Source organism: Jaculus jaculus, chromosome 6 (genome assembly GCF_020740685.1).
Source record: "Jaculus jaculus isolate mJacJac1 chromosome 6, mJacJac1.mat.Y.cur, whole genome shotgun sequence".
In the NCBI taxonomy this organism is placed as follows: Eukaryota; Metazoa; Chordata; class Mammalia; order Rodentia; family Dipodidae; genus Jaculus; species Jaculus jaculus.
This window is the reverse complement of record NC_059107.1, coordinates 26,633,286-26,658,912: the sequence shown is the minus strand read 5'-3', so window position 1 is coordinate 26,658,912 and position 25,627 is coordinate 26,633,286. Positions and strand designations below refer to the sequence as shown.

Below are 25,627 nucleotides of genomic sequence, written 5' to 3'. Positions count from 1 at the left end.
GAGAAACAGCCTCTAAAAAGCAAAGGGGAACAGGTTATATGTGTGTGTGTGTGTGTGTGTGTGTGTGTGTGTATATATATATATATATATATATATATATATATATGTGTGTGTGTGTGTGTGTGTGTGTGTGTGTGTGTGTGTGATTTATATATGTATATTTTTTTAAAAGAAAAGTGTACATTCTTATCACAGGGGATAGCTAGGGAAAGGCTAGCATGACTTAGTAGAAAGTTCAAGTTATGATGTGTTAAATGAAACTTTAAAGAATCTGAATGTAACCTACAGTGTATTGTTTCCTAATGTCTGCTAGACATCTGTTGGTACCAGGAAATGACTTCAGTGGGAGGCTACTTGGCTTAGACAAAAGCTTCTGGGGCATTTGAACAGCTCTGAGGAAAGTAGTGGTTTACCTGCCAGCAGGTGAACTGTGGTGAGATCTAATGGTCCACGGGTTGTTTATGAAGTATGTCAATTAAAGCAAGAAATCTACGCGTCCCTCACTAAAGCAACTTGAAGTTGGCCAATCAGTGGGATTTTCAGTGTCTCAGCATCCCTGAGAGGTCAGTGGCCATTTCCCTGCCAGCCTTACCAGAATGCTTTCTGCCAGTTGATTTCAACCAAGACTCATTTGTCACCTAATCTTCTCTGCCTGTTGTCCACAGACCTGACTAAATCCATACATACTAGGTTGGCAAGCAAGTGGTGAGATGGCCAAGGCGCTAGGAACAAAACTCAGCGACATCACACTACGAGAGGTCGGAGGAAGGGCCGGGTTGTACCTGCCCGGATACTGGGGTGTGCAGGTACATTGAACTGTAGGCATGTCTCTAATCAGGCTTGGACGACTTGTGCCAGATTTTCCCTGCAATGGTCACCTCCCCTTTTGGGATTTTGATCCCAATACAAAAGGAGTCAGTCAAAGTTTTCAGCTTCTGTGGACTTCAAAGGCAATGGATGCTATCACGGACGCTGATGACTCGGTACTAACTATTATCTTTCTCACGTGTCAAGCAACATACCTCACCTGACCCTCCTGGAAAGGGCAGATTGAGTATAACTAAGATATTCTGTTTATGCAGCATAGTGGCAAGCGGCCAATTTCCTCATAATTCTTACAGAGCCTCTAATTATTGCTGTGTTTGTAGCTAATGTGTTAAGTAGCAGTTACCTAAAAATCAAAGGTTTCTACATAAATCAAAGAGCCAATTCTCAGAAAGAATAGAAGGGCAAAACCCCGCCTAAGTCTAATGCAGCATGCTTGCATATATCTTGCATATATCTCAAAAAAGACACAATTGTCAGTTTATATATTCTAGCATTAGGTCTGAATAGTGTTTTCATAAAAAATAAACATATGTTTAACTGAACATATGACCTGAAGAAACTTCAGAAGGGGCGGAGTAGAGTGTTCCGTATCCATCCAATCACACCTAGTGATTCTCTAGGGACTACCCAGGTGGCCCCAGTAAAGGAAGGAGAATCAGCAAAAAGTTATGTTAAGGCATAAATAAGGAAAGTAGAAATTTTGTATTTGGGAAAGAAACAATGTGCTTTTGAAGGTGTCCACCTGCCAATTAGCTTATCCAGAAGTGTAAAAGGCTTTTTAAATTTTTTTCAGCATTGTCTTATTTGTTAATCTTCTTGGGACTGAATTGCTTGTAAGCCCAAGGAAATTTCTTTGCAGAAATTTGAAAGAACCCTGCTGATTGCTATCACCATTATTAAAAATGCACTAATTATTGAAACCTACTTCATTAATAAGGAGCTGGTCTTTATTAAGAAATAATTTTCATGCTATCTGGGTAGCAGGATCAATTTCCTATTAAAAAGATGTTATAATAGCTAAACATTTGGTATTGAAGACCAAGATTTTACCTTGTATCGTCAGTCTGTGATAAAATTTGTGGTTGAGGCTCACGATGTAGGGAAATAGCTTGCCTGTGGATGTTAGGGACCTCAACCAGTGACTCTTATTAAAAAATATGTGTGCGTGCATCCTTGTGTGTGTTCATGTGTGTGTGTGTGTGTGTGTGTGTGTGTGTGTGTTGTGTGTGTTACGCTTGCACTACCTTTTTTTTTTTGTCTTTGTTTTTGGTTTTTCAAGGTAGGGCTTCACGCTAGGTCAGGCTGAACTGGAATTCAGCATGTAGTCTCAGGGTGGCCTTGAGCTCATGGCAATCCTCCTTCCTCTGTTGGGATTAATAAAGGTGTATGCCACCACGCCTGTCTTTGCACTACTTTTTGTACCAATCTTACACGTGTGGCTTGGGAACTGAACTGGGACTTGCAGATCTTGCAAGTAAGTGCCTTGAGTTGCTGAGCCATCTTCCCAGTTCTTAAACCAATGAGTCTTAATTCTATTTTTTTAACTGCATTTTATAGTAACATCACAATCCATTATATACATAAATATGAGCAAATTTTTTTGTGAAATAGTTTGAAGATAAAATCTCATGTAGTAATGCTTTCTGTCAGTAATGTGAGATGTATTGTGTTCTCAGTTTTAATGTATTTCTTTCAGACCCTGTGCTGATTGTCACCCTCATGACTCATGTTTTCTAATCAGGAAACAATGGCTTAACTTGTCCACAGCTATGGAAACTGTCCAGGGCAGCCTACATCTAGGCATCCCCATCCCTCATACCAGCTATGTAGCTTCATGGTTTCGGTCACTGTAAATATATACAAGCAAAACCTTAAAAGGAATGTGGTAGTTTAAATATCCCTCCAACCACCCCTCAGGGATGCTCTTTATGTTGCTAGGCAAACCCAGTAAGAGAAAGAGACTGGCTCAGCTCCCTGATTGGAGAAAAAAAACAGAATCTTCAAAAACACAGAGGAGTTCGATTCTTGAAAGTCATCAATGCCAAATGCTACTTGCTGCTATTTTTTTTTTTTTTCATTGTTAAAACTCATGATGAGCCAGTTACTACGTCAAATTGAGCTAGGGTGACAGAGATCAAAATTCACCTAGAGACTTAGCACTGTGGAAATTATTGGGCGTTAAGAATAATGAGGAAATCTTCTCTTTGTAAAGTATTTCAACACATCCACAAACTGTTTCCTGAGCTCCGTGTTTGGTGGGGACTGGGAGGATGATTGCCTTCCCCGTCTGATATTTAAAAGACAGTTATCCCAGCAGAGAAGATGATTTTCTATGAATGACTCACGAAATGATGAATGTCTACCACTGGGGGCAAAAGTGAACTCGACCAACGATGGAGGATGCTGCACTGGAAACTCCCAGGTGATAAAATTTGGGATACTGGATGATTCAGATTAACTGGTTCTTGAAGTCTTAAGGTCTCAGGCTAGTCTGTATGTGGGATGGAAGCTTTAGACTCTCTCACAAGAAACACACACGCACACACCCAAAATCATGGTTCCCCAGCCCTGCTGTACCTCCACTGACTTTCTAGATAAGACACAGGAAGCCATGCTAAGGATTCCTAGCACGGATTCCCACCAAGCTCTGTTACTAACTGCTTTTGTCTGAGGCTTGGGTGACATAGACAAAAGTGTCAAAGCTGGACCTCGGTTCTGGCCAGCCCAAGTGTCTTTCATCAGATCTGGCTTCCTTGTGCCACCATGGTGGCCTCTGCTGCTTTGAAGTACAGAGTACAGATTGGGTTGTGACCAGCCTGGTCATCTTTCTCCTAACAAGGTTGGTGACTGTGTACAAGTCAGAGCCCTGGACTGGGAGTGGGAGAGGACGCCTGCCTGGTGCCCTCTCCAAGTGAAGTCTCCTCTGTTGGGCAAGTGACAATGGCTGTGACTGAAGGCCATGACCATCTGTCCCTGGCCTGGATAGCTGTCTGTCTAGCTAAGGTTATAAAACTGTGACCCCTGGACTGAATGTACTCTCAAACAAGGCTGTATTTATAAGATACATAAAAAATAAATATGTATAAATGTAATTTTTTATGTGCAGTCAATATTTTTAAATCAGTTGCAAATGTTTGTACCGATTCATGTCCAAATTTGTATTTTTCTTATTTCTCTTGGAAATGGGATTGTTTGACAACTGGGGCCTCAAATTTTCACAAGGCAAACTGTCTTACGCAGCAAAGGGGGACTATTCCCTGGGCAGCCAGGTTCTCTAGCGCCCTCTGTTGTTCACTGTCTCTAAGGCATTTGGGTTTCGGGGTTTTCATCTGTCCCTGCTTACCCTCCCCCTGTAACAGCAGACTGCCTGTTCTCACAGTCCGCTTCCTCACCATCTGTTTATTTAAACACATCCTACTTTGTTGCACAAATGACTTGAGGTGGATCACAGGAAATAAGTGCAATAAGTAAAAGAGAGAAAAACTGTCTCATAAAATGTTGATTATATTGGAGGCCAAAACCATGTGTAAAAAAAAAAAAAAAGCAAAAACAGAAATCAGGCCATGTGTTCTAAACAGTTACTATACTTGCTAAGCCATGAATCAGATCTGAGGTGTTTGAATTATTAAAAAAAATATCCTTTTGCCCATAAAAAGAAAACTGGCAAAATATTTCTATACCTTATCCCTAAAAGAATACCTCCAACTTTTCTATTCAGGCCAGTTTTCTAACAAGATGTACAAAAGGTTGATGAATGAGAAGGTTCATCATAAAAAATATAAACTTGATTGAGAAGTTCTTCCTTTCCAAGTTAAGCGACCAAGATAGTTAAGTTAGTTACATGTTATTTTTTTTTACCTCTGTGATACTGGTAATACCACCAGGCGATGTCTAGGAAAGAGTAAGAAAACATTTTACCAAATTCATTCATTTATTTGAAAAAGCAAAATACACTTTATTGTCATTGGAGAGACCACTCTAAGGAGGTCCAGGTCACTGTCCAGCTTGTCATATGCAAAGGGCCTCTTGATTAGCAGAGTAGGGCCTGGCTTCCCCATTCCTTGCCCAGAGTTAGAATGGGCAAGTGCATTGGGTCACCTCCAAGTGCCCATACTCCCAGCAGGGACTCACTGAGCATGCCCTGAGCCATGCAGTCATGCAGCCTGAAGAGAGATGGGATGGCATGTGGCAGAGGGTATGCACAGATGTGGATGGCTTCTTAGAAATACCCACATGCTTGACATGCCCAACACAATGCTGAAGCCCCCATTCCCTCTCTCTCCTTTGTGATTTGAGGCTAAATATCTTATAGGATGATTGATTTCTTCAGCCGACAACTATACTTAATTCAGTATCTATGGTTATATCTTGGTGTATAAAACAACGCTGTTCTCTGCTCTCCTAGAGCTCAGGATCTACAATATTTTTTCACATATCTCTTCCTTTCTTACGCTTGATATGCAACTAATATGTAGGAAATAAAAAGCACTGCTGACAAGGAGAACTGGCACATTAAGATACGTGGCAGAGTGAATGAAGACTCAGTCTGCTGTGATGCTGTATATAAAACACAAAATGAAAATCAGATGTGGAGAATTATCCATGGCATGGCAGGACTGGGTTGTGAGTTCAAGATCTCAGGTCACTCTATTTGATGCTTTCCTGCCTCTTCAGGTCTATGTGGTGGCCAGCCTGGTGGTCTACAGGCTCTTATTTTAACTTCCTCCTGTCTTACCAGCCCCTTTACCAATAATGTGCAAGGCAGCCCAGACACCATTCTTTTTTTTTTTTTTTTTAATTTTTATTTATTTATTTATTTGAGAGCGACAGACACAGAGAGAAAGACAGATAGAGGGAGAGAGAGAATGGGCGCGCCAGGGCTTCCAGCCTCTGCAAACGAACTCCAGATGCGTGCACCCCCTTGTGCATCTGGCTAACGTGGGACCTGGGGAACCGAGCCTCGAACCGGGGTCCTTAGGCTTCACAGGCAAGCGCTTAACCGCTAAGCCATCTCTCCAGCCCCCAGACACCATTCTTAATGTCTTTTCGTGTCCTCCCTCTCAATCCCCGACAGAATGGTTTATGTCCTAAAAGAAGTGGCACCTACAGCTGGGCTATCACTGTTTTCTGATCTGTATCTGAGGGAGAAACCCATTTCCTGCGTTTAGTTACCTCTTTGATCACTCTGGCTAGATGACATTTGAGTTCACTTACTTTTACTAATAAGCTACAATTTTAGTGCAGATTTTAAATTTGCAGAAAAAATTCATAGGCATTTTCCTATTGTTGATATCATGCACTGGTGTGTTATACTTTTATAGCTGACACAGTAATAATTGATGAAGCCATATTGATATATACCTAACAATGGAAGTGCATATTTTACATTAGATTTTGGTCTTTATGTTGTACCGTGCTACAGGTTTTACTGCCCCCACAAGTGCCCAGGTAGTATTTATTTTCCTTTTTAAAAATATTTTAGTCGGGCTGGAGAGATGGCTTAGTGGTTAAGTGCTTGTCTGTGAAGCCTAAGGACCCCGGTTCGAGGCTCGGTTCCCCAGGTCCCACGTTAGCCAGATGCACAAGGGGGCGCATGCATCTGGAGTTCGTTTGCAGAGGCTGGAAGCCCTGGCACGCCCATTCCCTCTCTCTCCCTCTATCTGTCTTTCTCTCTGTGTCTGTCGCTCTCAAATAAATAAATAAAGATTTTTTAAAAATATTTTTAGTCATTTATTTATTTGAGTGAGAGAGGCAGATAGATAGATTGATAGACAGACAGACAGACAGACAGACAGACAGACAGACAGGGAGAATTGTCATGCCAGGGCCTCCAGCCACTGCAAACAAACTCAGGATACATGGGCCTTGTGCATCTGGCTTACATGGGTATTGGAGAATCAAACCTGGGTCCTTACGCTTCACAGGCAAGTGCCTTAACCATTAACTCATCTCTACAGACCCCCCCCTTTTCAAAACTATTTATTAGTGCACATGCGTGTGTGTGCATGTATGGGCATGTCAGGGTCTCTTATCATACAAAGAGAACACTAGATGCTTGCACCACTTTTTTTTTTAAAGATTTTTATTTATTTATTTGAGAGTGACAGAAAGAGAAAGAGGCAGATAGAGGGAGAGAAAGAGAATGGGCGCGCCAGGGCTTCCAGCCTCTGCAAATGAACTCCAGACGTGTGCGCCCCCTTGTGCATCTGGCTAACGTGGGACCTGGGGAACCGAGCCTCGAACCGGGGTCCTTAGGCTTCACAGGCAAGCGCTTAACCGCTAAGCCATCTCTCCAGCCCTTGCACCACTTTTTGTATCTGGCTTTACAAGGGTGCTAGGAAACTGAGCCAGGGCCCGCAAGCTTTGTGAGACAGTACCCTTAATCACCGAGCCATCTCAGCACTCAGGTAGCGTTTTCATAGAGATGTGATTAATTTTGGGAGCAATGACAAGACATAATGTCAGTCTCTACATAGTCCTAAGACCGGTGAGAAGACACATGTAAAGATCAGGGGCTGCATGTTTAAATGCCGAGGATCACTGGTGGAGAAGCTGGACTGAGTGCAGGTGATGGGGTACAACTATAGGTAGTGTGTGCTTTTACCTATGTGTGTTGTGGGGTGGGCAGGCACACCAGGAACTAGAAAGCAGTTGCCTCCTGAAAGGCAGAGGGCTATTATTCAGCCAGATGTTTTCATGCAAGAATTTAAGTCCACCGAGTCCAGATATTTACAGTTTTCAAGATATGCCACAATTAAAAGATGTGTGTTTCCCAAGTATTAGATATTATCAATGAATCTAGCTGGTAAGACACAAAGCCTGTGCTAAACAAAGCACCTGTGGGTAGCAGGCTTTGGAATGCCGGTCTTAACCTCTTCATTAGCAAATCATTGCAAAGCAGTGTGCTACAGCTAAGAATGGGGACCTGAGGGGAAGGAACTCCTTAATTAATGACACACCCCCCAGTAGCCTAGGACTAGAAGGGAGAGATGTCATAGAAGATTTCAAGGAGAAATGACAACAGAGGTGTGTTCCAAAGCACAGAAGTTGAAAGACTCAAGGCTTGTCATGTAGTGGAGCTGAACCCTTACTGGAAAAAAAAAAAAGCAGAAAAACGGATTTTTTAAAATCTCATGTGTTTAAGGTGTTAGAAAGCTAATGGGGTAACCTGTCTCAAAACAGTGCAATTTAGTCTGGATCCAATGTCTTTCCTGGACTACCTTCCAGAAGTTTAAAACTTCACCAAAGAGTTTACACATTAAAAAAATTTTTTTTTTTTTTTTTTTGCGTCTACCATTTCAGTGGGAATTTGCCAGGGTAAAGAGATAGGAGGAAAACATATATATAGTAATAATAATTCTATATGTGATTTGACACTGGACTAATTCAGACATGGGATTTAAAATGATGGTGAATATATTCCTGAGAAAATAGTTTTTAAAAGTTAGGGAATTCTATCAGAGTATATATAAAATGTGAGTTAAGAATTCCAGAATTGAGGGCTGGGGATATTGCTCAGTCAGTATAGTGCTGACCCCTCCAGCATGAGAACCTGAGGCCAGTCCCAAGTGCCCATCAAAAACACTGTGTGGTGGAATATGTCTATAATCTCAGCATTAGTGAGGCAGAGGTAAAAGAATCCATGGGGTAGCTGGCTGCCAGCAAGCCAGTCTAGTCTGATGGGTGAGCTCCAGGCCAATAAGAGACACTGTCTCAAAAATGGCAGAAGGCATTCCTGAGGATGACACCTGAAGCTGTCCTGTAGCCTCCTTACACAAACATGCACACGCATACCTGCACCCCTCATGCATCCACATACATGTACCACACACATGCAAACCTGCACACATGAACATACACACACATAAACACACACACACACACAAAAGTTCTTCTAGAATTGAGAAATATATTACCCCAGATTACCAACTCATTAGACCAATGAAATAGTAGCTTAGATACAGAGTAAGAGAGAATTTATGATCTGGTTGATAGATTCCAGAGACACAGATTCACAAACAGAGATAAGGACTATGGATAAGAGCATAAGAGATATATATGGAACAAGATGAAGACTTCCAACACATGTGTAATTGTTGTCCCCAAAAGGAAAGAGATAAAAATGATGACAAAATAATATTTGAAGAGATTCTAAGAATCTTTTTTGAAGCAGCCCAGCAAACTGGCCTTATTTTTATGTGAGAGAGCGAGAGTATGAGAGAGAGAGTGTGAGAGAGAATTAGCATGCCAGGGCCGCCACCCTCTGCAATTGGACTCTAGATGTGTGCACCCTCTTTCTTGTGCACATGTGTGACCTTGTGCATCTGGCTTACATGGGACCTAAAGATTCAAATATGAGTCCTTAGGCTTTGCACACTAGTATCTTAACCACTAAGCCGTCTCTTCAGCCCAAGAATTTTTTGTTTTTGATACTAAGAATTTGTTGAATGATGGATGAAACCTTTGAAGACAGGAGTAGTCAAGAAATACTACAAACTCCAACCAGAATAAACACAAAGAAAACTACAGGGGAAAACATCATGGTAACACTGCTGAAATGACAGGCCGAAATCTTCAGTGTAAGACACAGATGAAAATCAAGCCCCAAATCCATGCTGCTTGAAGGAGGATCTATGCAAACACACATCAGTGACAACTGTTGTGACTATGTTTACATCAGGTAAAGAAGACATTAAGGCGGTAAGGGATGCAGCAGCTAGCTTCTCATTGACGGGATAAAACACTTGACCAAAAACAGCATATGGAAGGAAAGGAATTATTTTGGTTTATAGTCCCAAGGGGATGTTTCACCATGGCAGAGAAGCATGGCAGAGCAGAGACTGGACATCTTGTCACATCAGCTGGATGGTAGCAGCAAGAGTGGGCTAGCTCTGAACACCCAGTGGGCTGGACTTATAAACCTTAAAGCCTGCCCCCAGTGATGCAGTTCCTCTAGCAAGACGACAGCTCCCCACTGGGGGTTGAATGGGAGGCTTTAGTCACACACACATGAGACTATGGGGGACATTTCACCTTCCAACCGCCACAAGGGGTAAAGAGGAAGTTTCATAATATGAGAAAGTCTATTATTGAAGGCATCGTATCAGTTCTGAATTAGTAATGCATTAGTCAGATAATTTCAAAGTAGTTATAAAGGAAAAACTGACAGAACTATAAGGAAAAAGAAATCACAAATTCATCATCATAATTGGAGATTTAAAAACACCATAAACAGGCAAAAAAAATCATCAAGAGTAAAGAAGGTCTGGGCAACATAGCCACTGAACTTGGCCTCATTGAGACTCAGAGTACCCAACAGAATGCAATCTTAGTTCTAGTATTTCCCATGGGTCACTGCTGACCAGCTTACCCTGGGCTCATTAGAGACTGTACTAGTGATGGTATGTCGACGCTTGAAACTGTTACCTTGTCCCTCTCCTTTACGGCTGATGGGAGTGTTCTGGATGATGTTAGCAGTGTCTTTTGATTGGCCAATCCCACCCTCCCTAACATAAAGATCCTAGTGGGTGCTTGCATGTAGCAGAGAGGAAAAGATCCCATTTGGTGTTGAAATCTTAAGGCTAGATTCTCACAGCTGAGGCTTGGAGGTGAGTCAGGAATCCACTCAGAGACACACACACACACTGCTCATCGGCTCGGAATGTTACAGACTTCAGGATGAGTCCCAGGAGTGCTGAGCTGAGCCTGATAAAGATTTTCTGAATGTTCCAGATATTTTTTTTTTCAGTCTTCTTGGTTCAATAAAACTCAAATCATGTTTTGCTCCAAGCATTTGTTCTCTTAATCTTGAAAATGCTCCTGACCCTTTTAAGCAAAATTGAATTTATACTTTTCTCATTCATTTATACCTCTATGCTGGAAAATGTTCTGAAGAAAGGGTCCTACTGAAAATTTCTTTTGAGTGTCACTACTTCCACTTGATGGAAGTCCAAGATCCAGGGACTTGGGAAATCTTCAGTGTGTAGTTTATGCCTTTATTACCCTTTCTCCCAGCACAGGGCGGGAGCAGGAGGGGTTGAGCATGGTCTTTTTTTTTTTTTTAAATATTTTATTTATTTATTTGAGAGAGAGAGAGAGAGAGAGAGAGAGAGAGAGAGAGAGAGAGAGAGAGAGAGAGAGAATATGGACACGCCAGGGCCTCCAGCCACTGCAAACTCCAGATGTATGCACCTCCTTGTGCATCTGGCTTACATGGGTCCTGGGGAATTGAACTGGAGTCCTTAGGTTTGTCAGGCAGACTCCTTAACTGCTAAGCCATCTCTCCAGCCCTTGAATATGGTCTTCTAAGCTCCTACCTCAGCCTCCCTGGTACTGGGATTAAAGGCATGTGTTCTTTGCCCGGTGCTCTCCCTGTTTTAAGTGTCTTTCTTGGGAGATTTAGAGAGCATGGCAACAGTCTTAGAATTGATCTGATCATCTCTCTGTCCCTGGGGACTATGTAGTTATGAGACTAATTTAAGTGATAATCATACCTACCCTGTGGCTGTAAGTTTATGTGAGATAAGGTATGCATAAAGCTCTATGTGCATAGTAGATGCTCAAATACATCATTTCCTGCTTGTATGTGTTACAATGGCAATTAAAAATATTTTTATTTATTTGCAAGGAGAGAGAGAGAGAGAGAGAGGGAGAAAGGAGAGAGAGAAAGAGAAAAGATGTGTGCTCCAGGGCTTCCTGCCACTGCAAACTCCAGTTGCATGCGCTACTTTGTGCATCTGGCTTTACTTGGGTACTGGGGAATTGAACCTGGGCAGCTAGGCTTGGAAAGCAAGTGCCTTTAGCCACTGGACAATCTCTCCAGCCCCATATTAGCAATTCTAAGGATCATTTCAATAGCAGAGTCCCATGGCCCAGTAGGCTGGCACTATGGAGTGCATGTTTAGGCCTTTAGGCTGGATGTAGTTAATGAGGCAGGCATCTTTCTCTTACACACAGGGGGACTTTCTTGTTCTGTGATTCACTCTGTGAGAGGGGCACTCAGTCACCAGTTTAGGTGGAACATCAACTGGCTAAAAGTGCATATGATCTTCTATATTAACCGTAATGGCCATAAGCAGATGTAAGACTTTGGGGTGAAAAAGCATTGGCCACCTCAGTGTGAAGATGGGCATGGACCAGGGCAAGGTGTCTGTGGGTGGTGGAGACCTGAGACATAGCACCCCGAGCATTGGTAAGTAGACATAATGACTGACAGTCACCGAGAAACTTTCCCACCTCTTTCCCCCTAGAGTTATTATGTAGCTTTGTGTCCTTTGCCCTTAATAATCCAGAAAGTCAGTGTGTGTACTATTTTGGTCCATTCTGTAGCTGGAGAAGACCACTGGACATGACCCTCCGCTGGCACATGCACTGCCTTATGAGAAAGCTTTCATCTGCCCATTCATGTGAGATGTGTACGCCTGCCCAGAGGCAGGAGGTGATGTCAAGGTACCACACACCCCAGGACTCAGCTCGGAAGCCTCTTCACCGTGCACTTAATAAATGAAGCCTTAGCAGACACACCTTGAATTATTAATGGAGTTCTTCACCTTTGATTGTTTCTTTCTTTTGGGGAAAGGTTATTCACTCAAATGTCTTTGATTAGTCTACACAACACATCATAACCGGGCATATTTTATGGGCAACTTTATGGTGATAATAGTTCTGTCTCATTTAGAAGCAAATCAGACATTATGAACTTCGTGATTTATTAATGTATTGATTTCTATAAATGTCAGCGCAGCTCGCATCCCGTCAGAGAGCCGGGAGCAATCAGTGGAGAGCCAATAAAAATGTAAAACGAACCATCATAAAAGGAGGAAATACTGCTTGTTTCAAAACCCTGCTGCCTCTTTGAATTGTTTCAGGATTCACATCATTACCATGAAGGCATCCCCACTAAGGAAGCCCAGCCTGACAGGGGGTGTTTGGGGGACTCTGTCCTTAAATCTATTTGGAGTAAAAAACAGATTGTGTGGACTGAACTAGAAAAACTAGAGATGAAGAACAAACCTGTCAGCCATAAAGGGGAGACAGGTGACATTTTAAAATGTTCCCAGTGTAAGCTGGTCAGCAGTGACCTATAGGAAATACTAGAGCTGAGATTTCAGGAGGAAGCACAGTATTTGGTACTCTTTGTGTACCTTGTAATTTACAGCTTTTTTTTTTTAACCTCTCTTAGGTGCCCCTAGCACCTGCTGAGAAGCCTTCAGGCCAAGTCCAGGTTTCCCGGGCATGGAAGGGTCCATATTGGAGTTCACTTGACCTCTCTAGCACAATTATCAACGCCCCATTACTATGGAGCATCTGTAGTAGTCCAGGAATCTAGTGTGCATAGACGCATCTCTACTACATCGTGAAATGAGCTGATCTATTCACGCACAACCCTGTAACTTGGCTGAAGTCTCATCTCGGCTGGACAGCTCTCTCAGACCCCCCCCCCCCATGAAAAGTTCTCTCTGTCTGAACTCCCAAAGCACTTATTTATCTCTAAGAGTCACCCAGCAGCTATCAAAATCTACCCATTGGGCACTGTGGTTTTCATACACGGAGGAGCTGGCAGGGAGAAACTGTGCCATGTTTTTATTTTTGTCTTTAAATTTTGCTATCTTCCTCCCTCTATGATGTCTCATACTGACTTTGCACATCACAGATGCCTAGTAAGTAAGGGTCCGCGATGCGTCACCCTGCAGCGCTACAGATGGGTCAGTTTGAAATAGACTTACAGTCCTGAGGCAGTAGCCAATGGAGTATCTGGAAAGTGTTTTGGTTAATTGAATGGCTAATTCCATTATTCGACAGTTTAGTTCACAAATCATCACAAACAGCCCACAGTACTGTCATTGTTTTCACTTCTTTTAAGTGTGAATTTTACAGACATTTATCTCAAAATGTGAGTTTTTGGCTTCTCTAGAAATCCAAAATGATGGCCCTCTTCCCATGTAGTAAGACACAGAGCTGAGATGCAGCCAGATGCTTGGTTTGGACAGACTGTGTGTGATTGCCAGTATTGCCACAGCACCCACCATGCTCTGTTACTGCTTCAATGCCAAGAGGAAGGAGCCGTATTCTTCACCACCCGCTCACACTACCCTTCTTAACAGCACGTCTCCTCTGTCTTCCATTCCCCCAAGTGATTTTTTGGTGTTTTATGACAGTCTAGATACATGACTAGATTTAATTTTTTTTTTGGGGGGGGAGGGGTGTCTCAAACATGGAGGGCACCAGATGAACTGTACAGATACAGGCTGTGTCCCCAAATATGTGTGTCTCTGCTGCTAATATCACCTGTACCAAAACCAGGACAGGCCTATGGGCTTGGGGCTCAATACCTCGCAGTTGCCTTCTCATTGTTGGGATAAAATACCTGACCCGAGGCAGCTTATGGGAGGAAAGGGTTTAGTTCAGGCTTATAGTTTCCAGGGGAAGTTTCGTCATGGCGGGGAAAGCATGGCACGGGCAGGAAGCTGGCTCACATCTTGTCACATATCTGGGTGGAAGGAGTCTAAGTACTGGGCTTGGAGCTGGGCTAATCAACCTCAAGTTGTGCCCCCCAGCGACACACCTCCTCTTGCAAGGCTCCACCTCCCAAACTGCCACCAGCTGGGGACTGAGTGTGAGGCTTAATCACAAACACATGAGGCTGAGGGGGGCATTTCACATTCAAACTATAATAGACAGTCTCACATTGCTGGGATGGATCTCCAGACCAGACACAGTTTATGGAAGGAAGAAGATATTTATTTAGAGCTTACAGATCCAGGGAAAGTTCCGTAATGACAGAAGAAGCTGCTTTCACAGATCCAAGCAGAGAGAAAAAAAGCACCACTAAAAAGCAAGTAAGCACACTTCAGGAACCCCAGGCAAAGCTTAGGCACTTTGCATATCTTTAAACTGGAATTTCAAATCTACCACCCTTCTCCACATCTGCACCCCTACACATTAGGGTCATACCCTTCAATAAAACTCCTGAATCAATTGGGGGACTATCCATTCAAACTACCACACAAACTAATACACCTTCATCTTATAGACTGTTCCACTTGGCTAAGCTCCTGTAAGGCATGGATTATATGATTCACATTTCACAGAGGAGGAAACTGAGGCTCAGAGAGGAAGGAGAAATGTGACACTCTGAGCTCTACGCACACGCTGAGCACTCTGCACGTTGCTTGCACCCCCACTCCATAGCTTTACTTTAAAAATCATTGCATACTCATTGCTAGTTTATTATTGGCTAAATATTATCATTCCCATTCCATTCATAGAAATGGGACCTGAAAAGTTGTGTGAGACATTCTTTTTTTTTAATTTTAATTTTTATTTTTTTTTTAAATTTTTATTAACATTTTCCATGATTATAAAATATATCCCATGGTAATTCCCTCCCTCCCCACCCCAACACTTTCCCATTTGAAATTCCATTCTCCATCATATTACCTCCCCATTACAATCATTGTAATTACATATATACAATATCAACCTATTAAGTACCCTCCTCCCTTCCTTTCTCTACCCTTTATGTCTCCTTTTTAACTTACTGGCCTCTGCTACTAAGTATTTTCATTCTGTGTGAGACATTCTTGAGGTCACCAAGGTAAGTGGAGAGCAGAGACAAAATTCTCATTACCTGCTGAATGGTTAGGGACTCTGGAGCCATCCTAAGGGCTCCCAATGGGTCCACTCTTCTGTGTTTCTGGTTGTCCATGTCTCAGCAAATTGAGGACCTAATTCCTTTCCTCAAGCTCCTTTGTCCTTGAGAAGTTACGGATCCCAGGTTGGGGTGGCAGGCAAGGAGATGCTGCATAAATAGCTCAAGGATCCTGCTTCCCATGTCCTCCCCTGCTGTTAACTCCCTTCCATCCAATTAGCATGCCCAATTTCATTCCTTTTCCTGAGCACGAAAGCACCCTGTACTCTGGCTGACATGTATAAGACCCCACGAATCGGAACCATGGAAAGCTATTTTTATTCTGCTCTCTACATTTGCAGGCTGGGGCCCATGGAGGCAATTGGCTCTCCTCAAGGTCACTCACTGGCACGGCAGGGTGAAGCTTAATGCAGCTGTTGGCAATCCAGTGTTTAAAAGGATAACATCCTTCATTCATCATTTATTCAATACATTTTTATTGAGTCCCTAGCAGGTGTAGCCAGTAGGAAGAAAGCAGTAAAGCGGTTGCCCTCAAGCCCAAAAGCGATCTTGGGCACCATGAATGAAGGTAAAGCAGGGTTACAGTACTGAGAGAAACAGCCACAGGGACACTGTTCTATGTGACGGTCAACAGAGGCAGGGTGGCAGCCCAGAGCTCCTCAGCAGAAGGAGGAAGAGGGGGAGTGTTGTGGTTCTCCATGGTCTGGTTTGAATCTCAGCACTGCAGTCTAGCAGTAACCAAGCCTGTGCAGTCCCTTCCATCTTCCCAGACCGAGAGGTGACAACAGTGGACTTTTAAATATTTTATTTATTTATTTGAGAGAGAAAGAGGGAGATGGGGGCATGGGCGTGCCAGGGCCTCTAGCCACTGAAAACAAACTCCAGACGCATGCAGCACCTTGTGCATCTGGCTTAGGTGGGTCCTGGGGATATTGAACCTGGGTCCTTGGGCTTCACAGGCAAGGACCTTAACCTCTGAGCAATCTCTCCAGCCCGACAGTGGACTCTTCATAGGAGTCTCTGCAGCCCAGTCTGTGAGGTACCTCCGAAGGGAAAATACCTGGCATCTAGAAGGCATTTGCTCTAGCGTTCTCCCCAGTTGGTAGAAAGCCCTAGGGCTCAGCTTCCCACCGATTATCTTTGCCAGGCTGTGAATGGGGTGTGGCCTAGAGACCTGGAGAGAGCCCAGGTAACATGGAAGCAACCAAGGAACAAGCTGGAGGGCCAGCTGGGAGACTTTCGTATTCGATGAGGATGAATGAACCTCGATTTATTAGCTGAATCTGAGGATACAGGGACAGATCACACTGTTTGATCTGTCAAGTGGTAGGTGGTAACTGCCAGTCCTGGAGAGATCCTTTGATGGAACCTTCCAGATCTTTGGAAACTCTGTCTTAAAACTCCCAACACTTGGGCTGGAGAGATGACTTAGTAATTAAGGCATTTGCCTGCAAAGCCAAAGGACCCAGGTTCGATTTCCCAGGACTCATCTAAACCAGATACACAAGGTGGTGCATGCATCTGGAGTTCGTTTGCAGTGGCTGAGGGCCCTGGTGTGCCCATTCTCTCTCTCGCTCTCTCAAATAAATAAATACAATTAAAAAAAAATCCTCCAATACTTCTGAATGCATCACTGGGAGGTAGTAGAGCTTCTCAGCACTTGGGTCTCAGGGTGGCTTAACATAAAGCTTCAGTTGGATTAAAAGAAGCTTTGAGTATTAAACCTCACATACCAGAGGTAGTATGAAGTTATGCCTTGTGTGTGAAGCCTGCCAGCCTGTATTTAAAGCCCCGGAGCCCCTTCTCTGAGCATCACATCTTGGGATTGTGAGGCCATGGGAAGGGCAGCCTTTCCCTTCAGTACTGTTGGACCTGTTGTTAAAGCTATAGGTAGGTTCCATTTGTTTCTATAAGAATATTGGCTTTGAGGTTCTGTTGTATGAAATCAGAGTTTTGGTTGTACTTGTGTTTTTGTTTCTTCTTCTCAGCATCAGACACCAGTTCACTCCAGTGGAGCAGACCTCAAATTAAATCAGACACCAGTGGGCCATCTTGGTAACAGCCATGCCACTATTGCACAGTAGGTACATCTTGACTGGCTGACCCATTGTGTAGCAGAGTCCACTGCTAGTTAAAAGTGTTGCTGACTGGGGCTGGAGAGATGGCTTAGCAATTAAGTCATTTACCTGAAAAACCAGAGGATATTAGTTTGACTCTCCAGGATCCAGGTAAGCCAGATGTACAAGGGGGTGCACGCATCTGGAATTCGTTTACAGTGGCTGGAGGCCCTGGCATGCCCATTCTCTCTCTTTCTCTCCCTCTGCTACTTTCTCCCTCCCAAATTAATTAATTAATTAAAAAATATTCTGTAAAAAGAAGTACTGATGATTTTTCTCCCCCAGCAGGCTACATAGCACTTTCTAGAACGATGATAGATAGCTAGGAGGAAGGAGGTTTCTCAGTATCCATCAACCAAAACATGTGATGTCTTCAGAAATAGCGTCCTAGTTGGCAATCAAGAGCCTTAGCAATAGCCAGTATTGTTTTGGGAGCCTCAGAGGCTTCCCTGATTAACAACTCACCAGCAGGTAGTCCACTCTTGGCACCGAAATTTTCTTGTAACAACCTATAGCTTCCAGACACAGTATTATCCACCTCCATAGGGTACTTCTGCCCAAACTCTCTCCTTTTGAAATGAAGAATTAGATGTTGTTTTTTGTAGAATAAAGCTATTGTTGTCAAACAATAGAATGCTATGGTGGCTGTTGGTGATCACCACCACCAACTTGTGGAACTCCTCCTAGCAAGTATATCTTTAAAAAAATAATTTATTTATTTGAGAGAGTGAGATAGAGCGAGAGAGAGAGAATGGGTGTGCCAGGCCCTCCAGCCACTGCAGACAAACTCCAGATGCTTGCGCCACCTTGTGCATCTGGCTCACATGAGGCCTGGGGAATCAAGCCTCAAACAGGAGTCCTTAGGCTTCACAGGTAGGCACTGAACTGCTCACCCATCTCTCCAGCCCCTCAAGTGCATCTTTGTATGTACTTTCCGCCCCTGTGACTGGCACTGGCCAATCAGGAGTGATGTGTGTTCCTGGAAGCTCAGCTTACTTAGGTATGGTGATTCTACCCAAGCACCCTTCCTGCCTCTGGGACATCCGGGTTCTCTGGTGGAGGCAGATCTTTTATTTGTGGCAGCCTTGACTTTGAGATAGGGAGAATGAGAGGTGGAAGGCCAGGTGAGGAGTGAGGAAGAACATTCTAGGTGGATGGAACAGCCGCAACAAGGATGTGAGAGGTGAAGAGGGATAGACCTGTTGTTGACAGGAGATGAGAGGAGGCTGGTTCTGTAGGCTGGGATGTGGTTTGGAAACCAGAGGAGTGTCAGGCAGTGCTGGATCACATGTGCTGAACCTGGGATCTATATTAACAGTTTTTAGAAACAGCAGATAGCAAAACAAGTAAAGCATGGGTTTGGTGTTTTGCTGTGAGAAGCCAGTGGAGAATAATACATTATAAAATTAATCATCCAGTGAGGTCAGAAGAGAGTCATGAGAACTGGGATATACATCACCTCTCCCCACTGGCTGGGACTTCATAGAGGTGGCTTTGCCAGGCCAGCTCTCTGTTACAGGGCTTTTCTTGTCCCCTGATCTTGCTGGCTCATTGTAGTTCAGCACCCCCATGAATCAGAGAGCTCTGAGATCTTCTACTCAGTCCCAGCTTGCTGCAAGTGAGGGCAAGGAGAAGTACATCCATTTCCCATCCTCAGTTAATGAAACCTACAATGTGAGATGTTTGAGGTTTCATGTAGAATTCCAAGGGGCTGGGTAATTCCTACTTAGAAAGCCAAAGGCTGGGACAGGCTTGGCTGGAACATTGACACCATGACACTAAAAATATTATAAAGCTGGAGAAAATCTCCCAAGATTGTAAGTTTTTTCCCTAGCTAATCAATAACTTCCTCCTTTATTCCTACTTTAGTTATCTCCTGACCCCACAGGACCTGATAGTTGTGATTGAAAGAGGCAGAAATTAAAGATGAGAAAGATATGTGATTGTTGAGGCAAACTCCAAGAAAGTAGGAGGCAAAACAAATAAATAAACTAAACAAACAAACAAACAACAAAAAACAGGCTCAGGGAAGTGGTTTACACCACAAATTTCAGACCGTTTCTTAGAGAAATTCCTAGAAGTGAGGAAAAAGCATTATGAAATAGGAAATACCTATCTGATCTCTCATCATATATCGTATTATATGTCACAGTGATCTACCCTCTCCCAGGTATCACCCATGAGCAACTTAGCAGTGGTTACCTGAGGGTTGGAGTTAGGCAGGCAGCTGTTTTATATATATATATATATATATATACATATATATATATATATATATGTATATATATATATATATATATATATTGCATATGTGTACTTGCTAAATGTTCTCCAATGACTCGATTTCTAATACGAAAAGATCCATAGAGTGGTTGCTTGGTAACATCAGAGGCAAACAGGGAGCACTTCCCAGTCCTCAGAAGCCGTGGGACTGGTGGAGCCTGAGCCTAGTGGACTTTTCCACGGGGCAGTCTGGGAAGCCAGCTCGTTAAGGGTGGAACCTCTGGCTTGGAGGTCCTCATGCAGCCTCGGTGACAGATTAGGTTTATCAAGCTCAGTTTCAACATCTGGAAAGTGGTATCAACAATCCCTACTTTGCCAGATACTTGTGAAATTTCAGTAAGAAGATAAGGGCTGGAGAGATGGCTTAGTGGTTAAGCACTTGCCTGTGAAGTCTAAGGACCCCAGTTCGAGGCTCGATTCCCCCAGGACCCACGTTAGCCAGATGCACAAGGGGGTGCACGTGTCTGGAGTTCGTTTGCAGAGGCTGGAGTTCCTGGACCTCCCATTCTCTCTCTCTCTATACCTGCCTCTTTCTATGCCTGCCGCTCTCAAATAAATAAATAAAAATAAACAAAAAATTTCTTTTTTTTTTTTTAAAAAAGAAGATAAGTGGAGGTGTCACAGGCATATGTATTTGCTCAGTGAATACTCAACAGTAATTGACCCCCACCCCTTTTTTTTACCCTGTGAATCCAGCCTGGCTAGAAGTAGCGGACCAGACCTGAAGCCTTTGAGGAGACCTTTCTGAGACGGCAGGGCTCGCAATGGAGGATGGAGGGTGAAGGGGATAGACCTCTACTGACCAAAGCAGTAACTGCATTATAGAAGCTATAGTGGATTCACTGTAAAATTCCCCCCACCCCCATTGCCTTAAGCATTTGTGATTAAGCCTCATACTTAGTTTCTGGCTGGGAGAGCATTTGAGAGGTGAACCCTAGGTAGGGGAGATATGTCATTGGGGGAGGGACTTGAGGTTTATTTGTCCAGCCCTACTGGCTGTTCAGAGCTAGCTCACTCAGGTTGCTCCCTCCCTGTTGCTGATATATGAAGATGTGAGTGGGCTGTCTGCTGTTCCATACTTTCTCCACTGTGATTAAACTTTCCTTCAAACGTGTAAGCCTAAAATAAAACCTTTCCTCCCAAGCTGCTCCTGGTCAGGTGTACTTTTTTCCCCCCAGCAACAAAAAAAGTTAACTGCTGGGCTGGAGAGATGGCTTAGCAGTTAAGCGTTTGCCTGTGAAGCCTTGGGACCCTGGTTCAAGGCTCGATTCCCCAGGACCCACGTACGCCAGATGCACAAGGTGGCACGTGCATCTGGAGTTCTTTTGCAGTGGCTGGAGGCCCTGGTGCGCCCATTCTCTCTCTCTTTGTTTGCCTCTTTCTCTCTCTCTCTCTCAAATAAATAAATAAAAATAAACAACAACAACAACAACAAACGTTAACTGCTTAAGAAGCATTTCCACACATACCCAGTGCATCCTGTGTATATTGTCATTCTTAAGCTCCATATGCCACACGCTGACACCAGGTCAAAGAGGACGAAGCTGATGCCAGGTGACCTGCCTGGGGCCACACAGAACATGGTAGGACTGGGCTCAAACCCAGACCGAGTTGATGCCACAGCCACATGCTTAGCTGCTGCATTTTACGGAATACGTTTCATAGCCATGTAGACTGGGGTAAACCTCAACATCGCCACTACATACCTAGTAACTTGTGGCAGTCACTGCCCATCTCCGGGTCTTAAAGAACCCAGTGGCTATGTGGATATGATTTCAACATAACTTAACTCATACCTCATCATTCTCATAAGGATGAAACACGGCCACCTGGGTGCTACCTATGTCTGGTGCCCAGTGCTATGTCCACCACATGGTGTTTCCTGGTACCCTGGCTCATCCCCAAGAGGCTGTTCTCACAGAACCTGGATCTTTGCAGGCGCTTTCTCCAAGCCATGCTGCTGAAAAAGCAATTTTTTTTTTTTTTTGCTCTAGCTGTGTGGATAGATTTTTAATATTTAATTAGGGAGACCTTCCGCTTGGAGAGAGGGCAGGACTTGTTATTAAATCCTGCTGCTTGGTCTTCTTCACTTGCCCGTGGGATTATTCATTCATTTCCAGTCACACAATTTAATATTGCAACAGCTAATGGGGAGATGTTGATAATTTGTAAAAACTGGTTGGTCCTGAGGCCACAGGAGAAGATCCTTGCCTGGGTCTGCTCTGCGAGCTGCGGCAGACTCTCTGGAGACAGGGCTCCCAAGAGCTTCGTGTTCATTATCTGTAAGCATTCATGAGCGCCTCCTGAGCTCCAAGTGCCAGGATGGGAGCCAAGAGGTAGTTATAGCCCTAGCGTTGGGGTTCCTGCATGTATTAGAAAGGCTAGGCTCTGTCACCAGACACACAAGGCCTCCTTTGACAGTTCCTAGCAGCAGGATTGGACATTAATATCTCTGGAACCCAACTTCATGGACTTGACACCTTTCCCCTAGATAACTGCAACAAGCCAGCCACAGCCTGTGGGCTCAGTCTTACCAATGGGAAAGATCTTTCTTTTCTTTATTTGAGATATGTCCATATCTCAAATAAATATGTACATATGGAGAGAGAGAGAGAGACAGGAGAGAGAGAGAGAGAGAGAGAGAGAGAGAGAGAGAGAGAGAGAGAGAGAGAGAGGATGGGTGTTCCAGGACCTCCAGCTGCTACAAATGAACTCCAAACACATGTGCCACCTTGTGCATCTGGCTTTACATGGGTCCTGGGAATTGAACCAGGGTCCCTAGGTTTTGGAGGCAAGCACCTTAACTTCTAAGGCATCTCTCCAGCCCTAGAAGAACCTTTCTAAAGAAAAGAGGACATGCATGCCCATGTACACGTGCACACGCACACGCACACACAATGGAACATCTAATCTGTGCCAGGCATTGTGATTACAATCATGATCCAGGACAGACATAATTCTCATCTCACAGTTTTTGATTTGGGGCACAAGGGAGAGGACCTAAGAACCACAGACACAAATATTTACAAATTGCGGGAAGTACTGCAAGGGCGAGAGCTTTGGTGCTATGGAAGGGTTGGCAGTGGCTGGGGTAGTGTAGGCATGTGGAGGAAGTGCCCCTGAGGAGGTGAATGTTGGGCATGAAATTTGAAGGAGTGGAGATTATTAGATGGGAGGAAGTACGTGTGTGGGGGTTGTGGATTCTGGGTATGGGGGAAGAATGAGGGAGAACTTTTAGAAACCTTCTCTGCAGAAGCTTAGGAGAAGGAAATGAGGAATATTCAAGGGAAATACATGTCACCATGTCCTCACTTTGAAGCCTTCAGTAGTTTTTATTGCTGCAGGGAAGGGGCATGGCTCTTTAATAATAAGGTATTTCCAGCTACAGAATTGGGCATAAACCTCCCTGGGACTCAATTTTATGACCTTGGCATCTCTCCTCAAGACTACCGTAGCAGACCAGCCTGGAGTAGCATAGCTTTCAGGTTCATTCTCTCCTACTTCTCTTGCTTCTCTTCTTTCTCCTCTCTCTCCTTCTCTCTCTCTTTTTCTTGGAAATACTGGCTTTACACATGTTCCTGCCTCCATTTGGTACCCGATTGCCTTCTCTCTCCAGTGTTTCCTGAGCCACCTTCAAGTAAAGCCCATTGCATCCCACACTCCAGTGGGTGCCATTGACAGGGATCACAGTAAGGATAGTGCTTGGAGTGTGTCTAGCTCTCCCTCAAATCATGCTTCAAGAGCTAATTCCTCTGACAGGGCCTGTGTGGCAGACACCTGACATGCGGGCACACATCACACTCTGTGACCAATACAGAAAGGTGTTTTTGCCTCTCCTTGAGAGTGCTGGCTTTCATTTAATAACTAAGTGTTGAACTCCTACTCTGGCCCAGACACAGACCCAAGGGCTGGCATCCCAAACACAAGTAGATGAGGCCAGTCCTCTCATCTTCTCATCAGCAGGAACAGCCCATTAGACAAGTATCACACAAAGGTTAGGGGTGTAGCATAGTGCTACAGCACTTGAATAACATAAGTGAGGCCCTGAATTCATTCTCAGCAAGACACATCCTCTCTCTCTCTCTCTCTCAGACACACACACATACACACACACCTGTAAATCATCTTTACTGCCAGGAACGAAAGGAGTAGGGCAGCGTGGGAAAGAACAAGTAGGAGGAACCTAGTTTATTATTATTTGTTTTTAGGTAGTGTCTCACTCTAGCCCAGGCTGATCTGGAATTTACTATGTAGTCTCAGAATGTTCTCAAACTCATCGTGATCCTCCTACCTCTACCTCCCAAGTTCTGGGATTAAAAGCATCACACCCAGCTCAGAATCTAGCTTAAGTTAGGAAAGGAAAGATCTGTGGATAGATGAGTGAAGTGTATATGCAAGACAGAGAGCTGAGAAGAGTTCCAGGAAGAAGGAACAGCATGTGCAGGGATTTATGGAATAAGAAAGAAACTCACTTATTCAGGAACAAAGAGAAAGTGATGTCAGGTAGAAATAGTAAGAAATTAACCAATGGCCTTATGAGGCCATTTTTCCCCCCAGCAATGGGCAGGAGTTTTGCCAAGCTGATAATTGCCTCAAACCAGAAACTAACCGAAGAGTTTATCAGCAATGATGTGGACAGTACAGTGTGAGAATATTTTCATCAGGAAATATCACACATCAATTTGCATGAGCTAACTACAACAGTCTTTAATAATGAGGACAATGCAGAGCAAAATCCAGGATGATTAATTCGTACTCTCATACGTTAGCATAGCAGTTACTTCTGGGTAGTAAGGAATGGAACAGGACAAATGGGGTCTTCTTTCCCTCAAGTTCGGGTGTTGGGTACATAGGCTATGGTGCAGATCTTAATAAAAGTTGCTTCATTTAATCATTTAAAAAACAGATGCTGCCGGGTGTGGTGGCGCACACCTTTAATCCCAGCACTCGGGGGGCAGAGGTAGGAGGATCCTCATGAGTTTGAGGCCACCCTGAGACTCCATAGTGAATTCCAGGTCAGCCTAAGCTAGAGTGAGACCTTACCTCAAAAAGCAAAAAAAAAAAAAAAAAAAAAAAAAAAAATCTGCTGCTGTAGACAGCTTCTCATTGCTGGGATGAGCTTTCAAACATTCTAAACAGACACAGTTTATGGGAGGAAAAGATATACTTCAAGGCTATAGATCCGGAGGGGTTGGGGCATTCCATCACGGTGGAAGAAGCTGCTTCCATACTTAGAAGCACAGAGAGAGAAGAACCATTACCAGCCAGCAAACACCAAAAGCCACAAACACAAACTGGCAGCAGCAGGAAGTAGGGACTCAGCCAGAGCTCAGACCCCTCTGCATACTTTCTTGGTGGAAATCAGATCTGTGTTCCCCAACACACTTTAGGGCTAGACCCCAGGATTCACCCCCAGGGGCACCTTCACTAGCCATGAGGCTGGATGCCCAAATTACTACTTTTAATACAACACCTGAGTTCTATAGGGGATATGCATTCAAACCACTACAGATACAGAGGGTGTTATAAGAATGGGAGATGATGATGCAGAAAGAGATGGATGAGAGGCAGAATTTGAATAGTACAAAATTCACTAAGCTTGCTTGTACTGGAGTGGAGTGGATTGAGGGAATAGGATCAGAACTGCCCGGGATAATTTCCCAGGCTTAAGCAATGTGGGGAAGGTGGAAATTTCTGTGAAAGACTGAGAAACTGAGGGAGAGCTTTGGTTAATATAAAATCACCTTTC

General features: G+C 43.8%; 1 protein-coding gene across 4 annotated transcripts in view; it reads right to left on the bottom strand.

Moving 5' to 3' along the window:
• Positions 1 to 25,627, bottom strand: part of Kcnip1 (potassium voltage-gated channel interacting protein 1) — a 239,752-nt gene that overhangs the window by 14,290 nt on the left and 199,835 nt on the right. For 2 of the 4 annotated variants that reach the window (XM_045152932.1, XM_004664990.2), the window contains one exon: positions 4,687 to 4,719. The exons of the other annotated variants lie outside the window; for them this stretch is intronic. In XM_045152932.1, the coding sequence (XP_045008867.1) occupies positions 4,687 to 4,719 (33 nt within the window). The remainder of the gene's footprint in view (positions 1 to 4,686; positions 4,720 to 25,627) is intronic. 4 annotated transcript variants of the gene reach the window in all.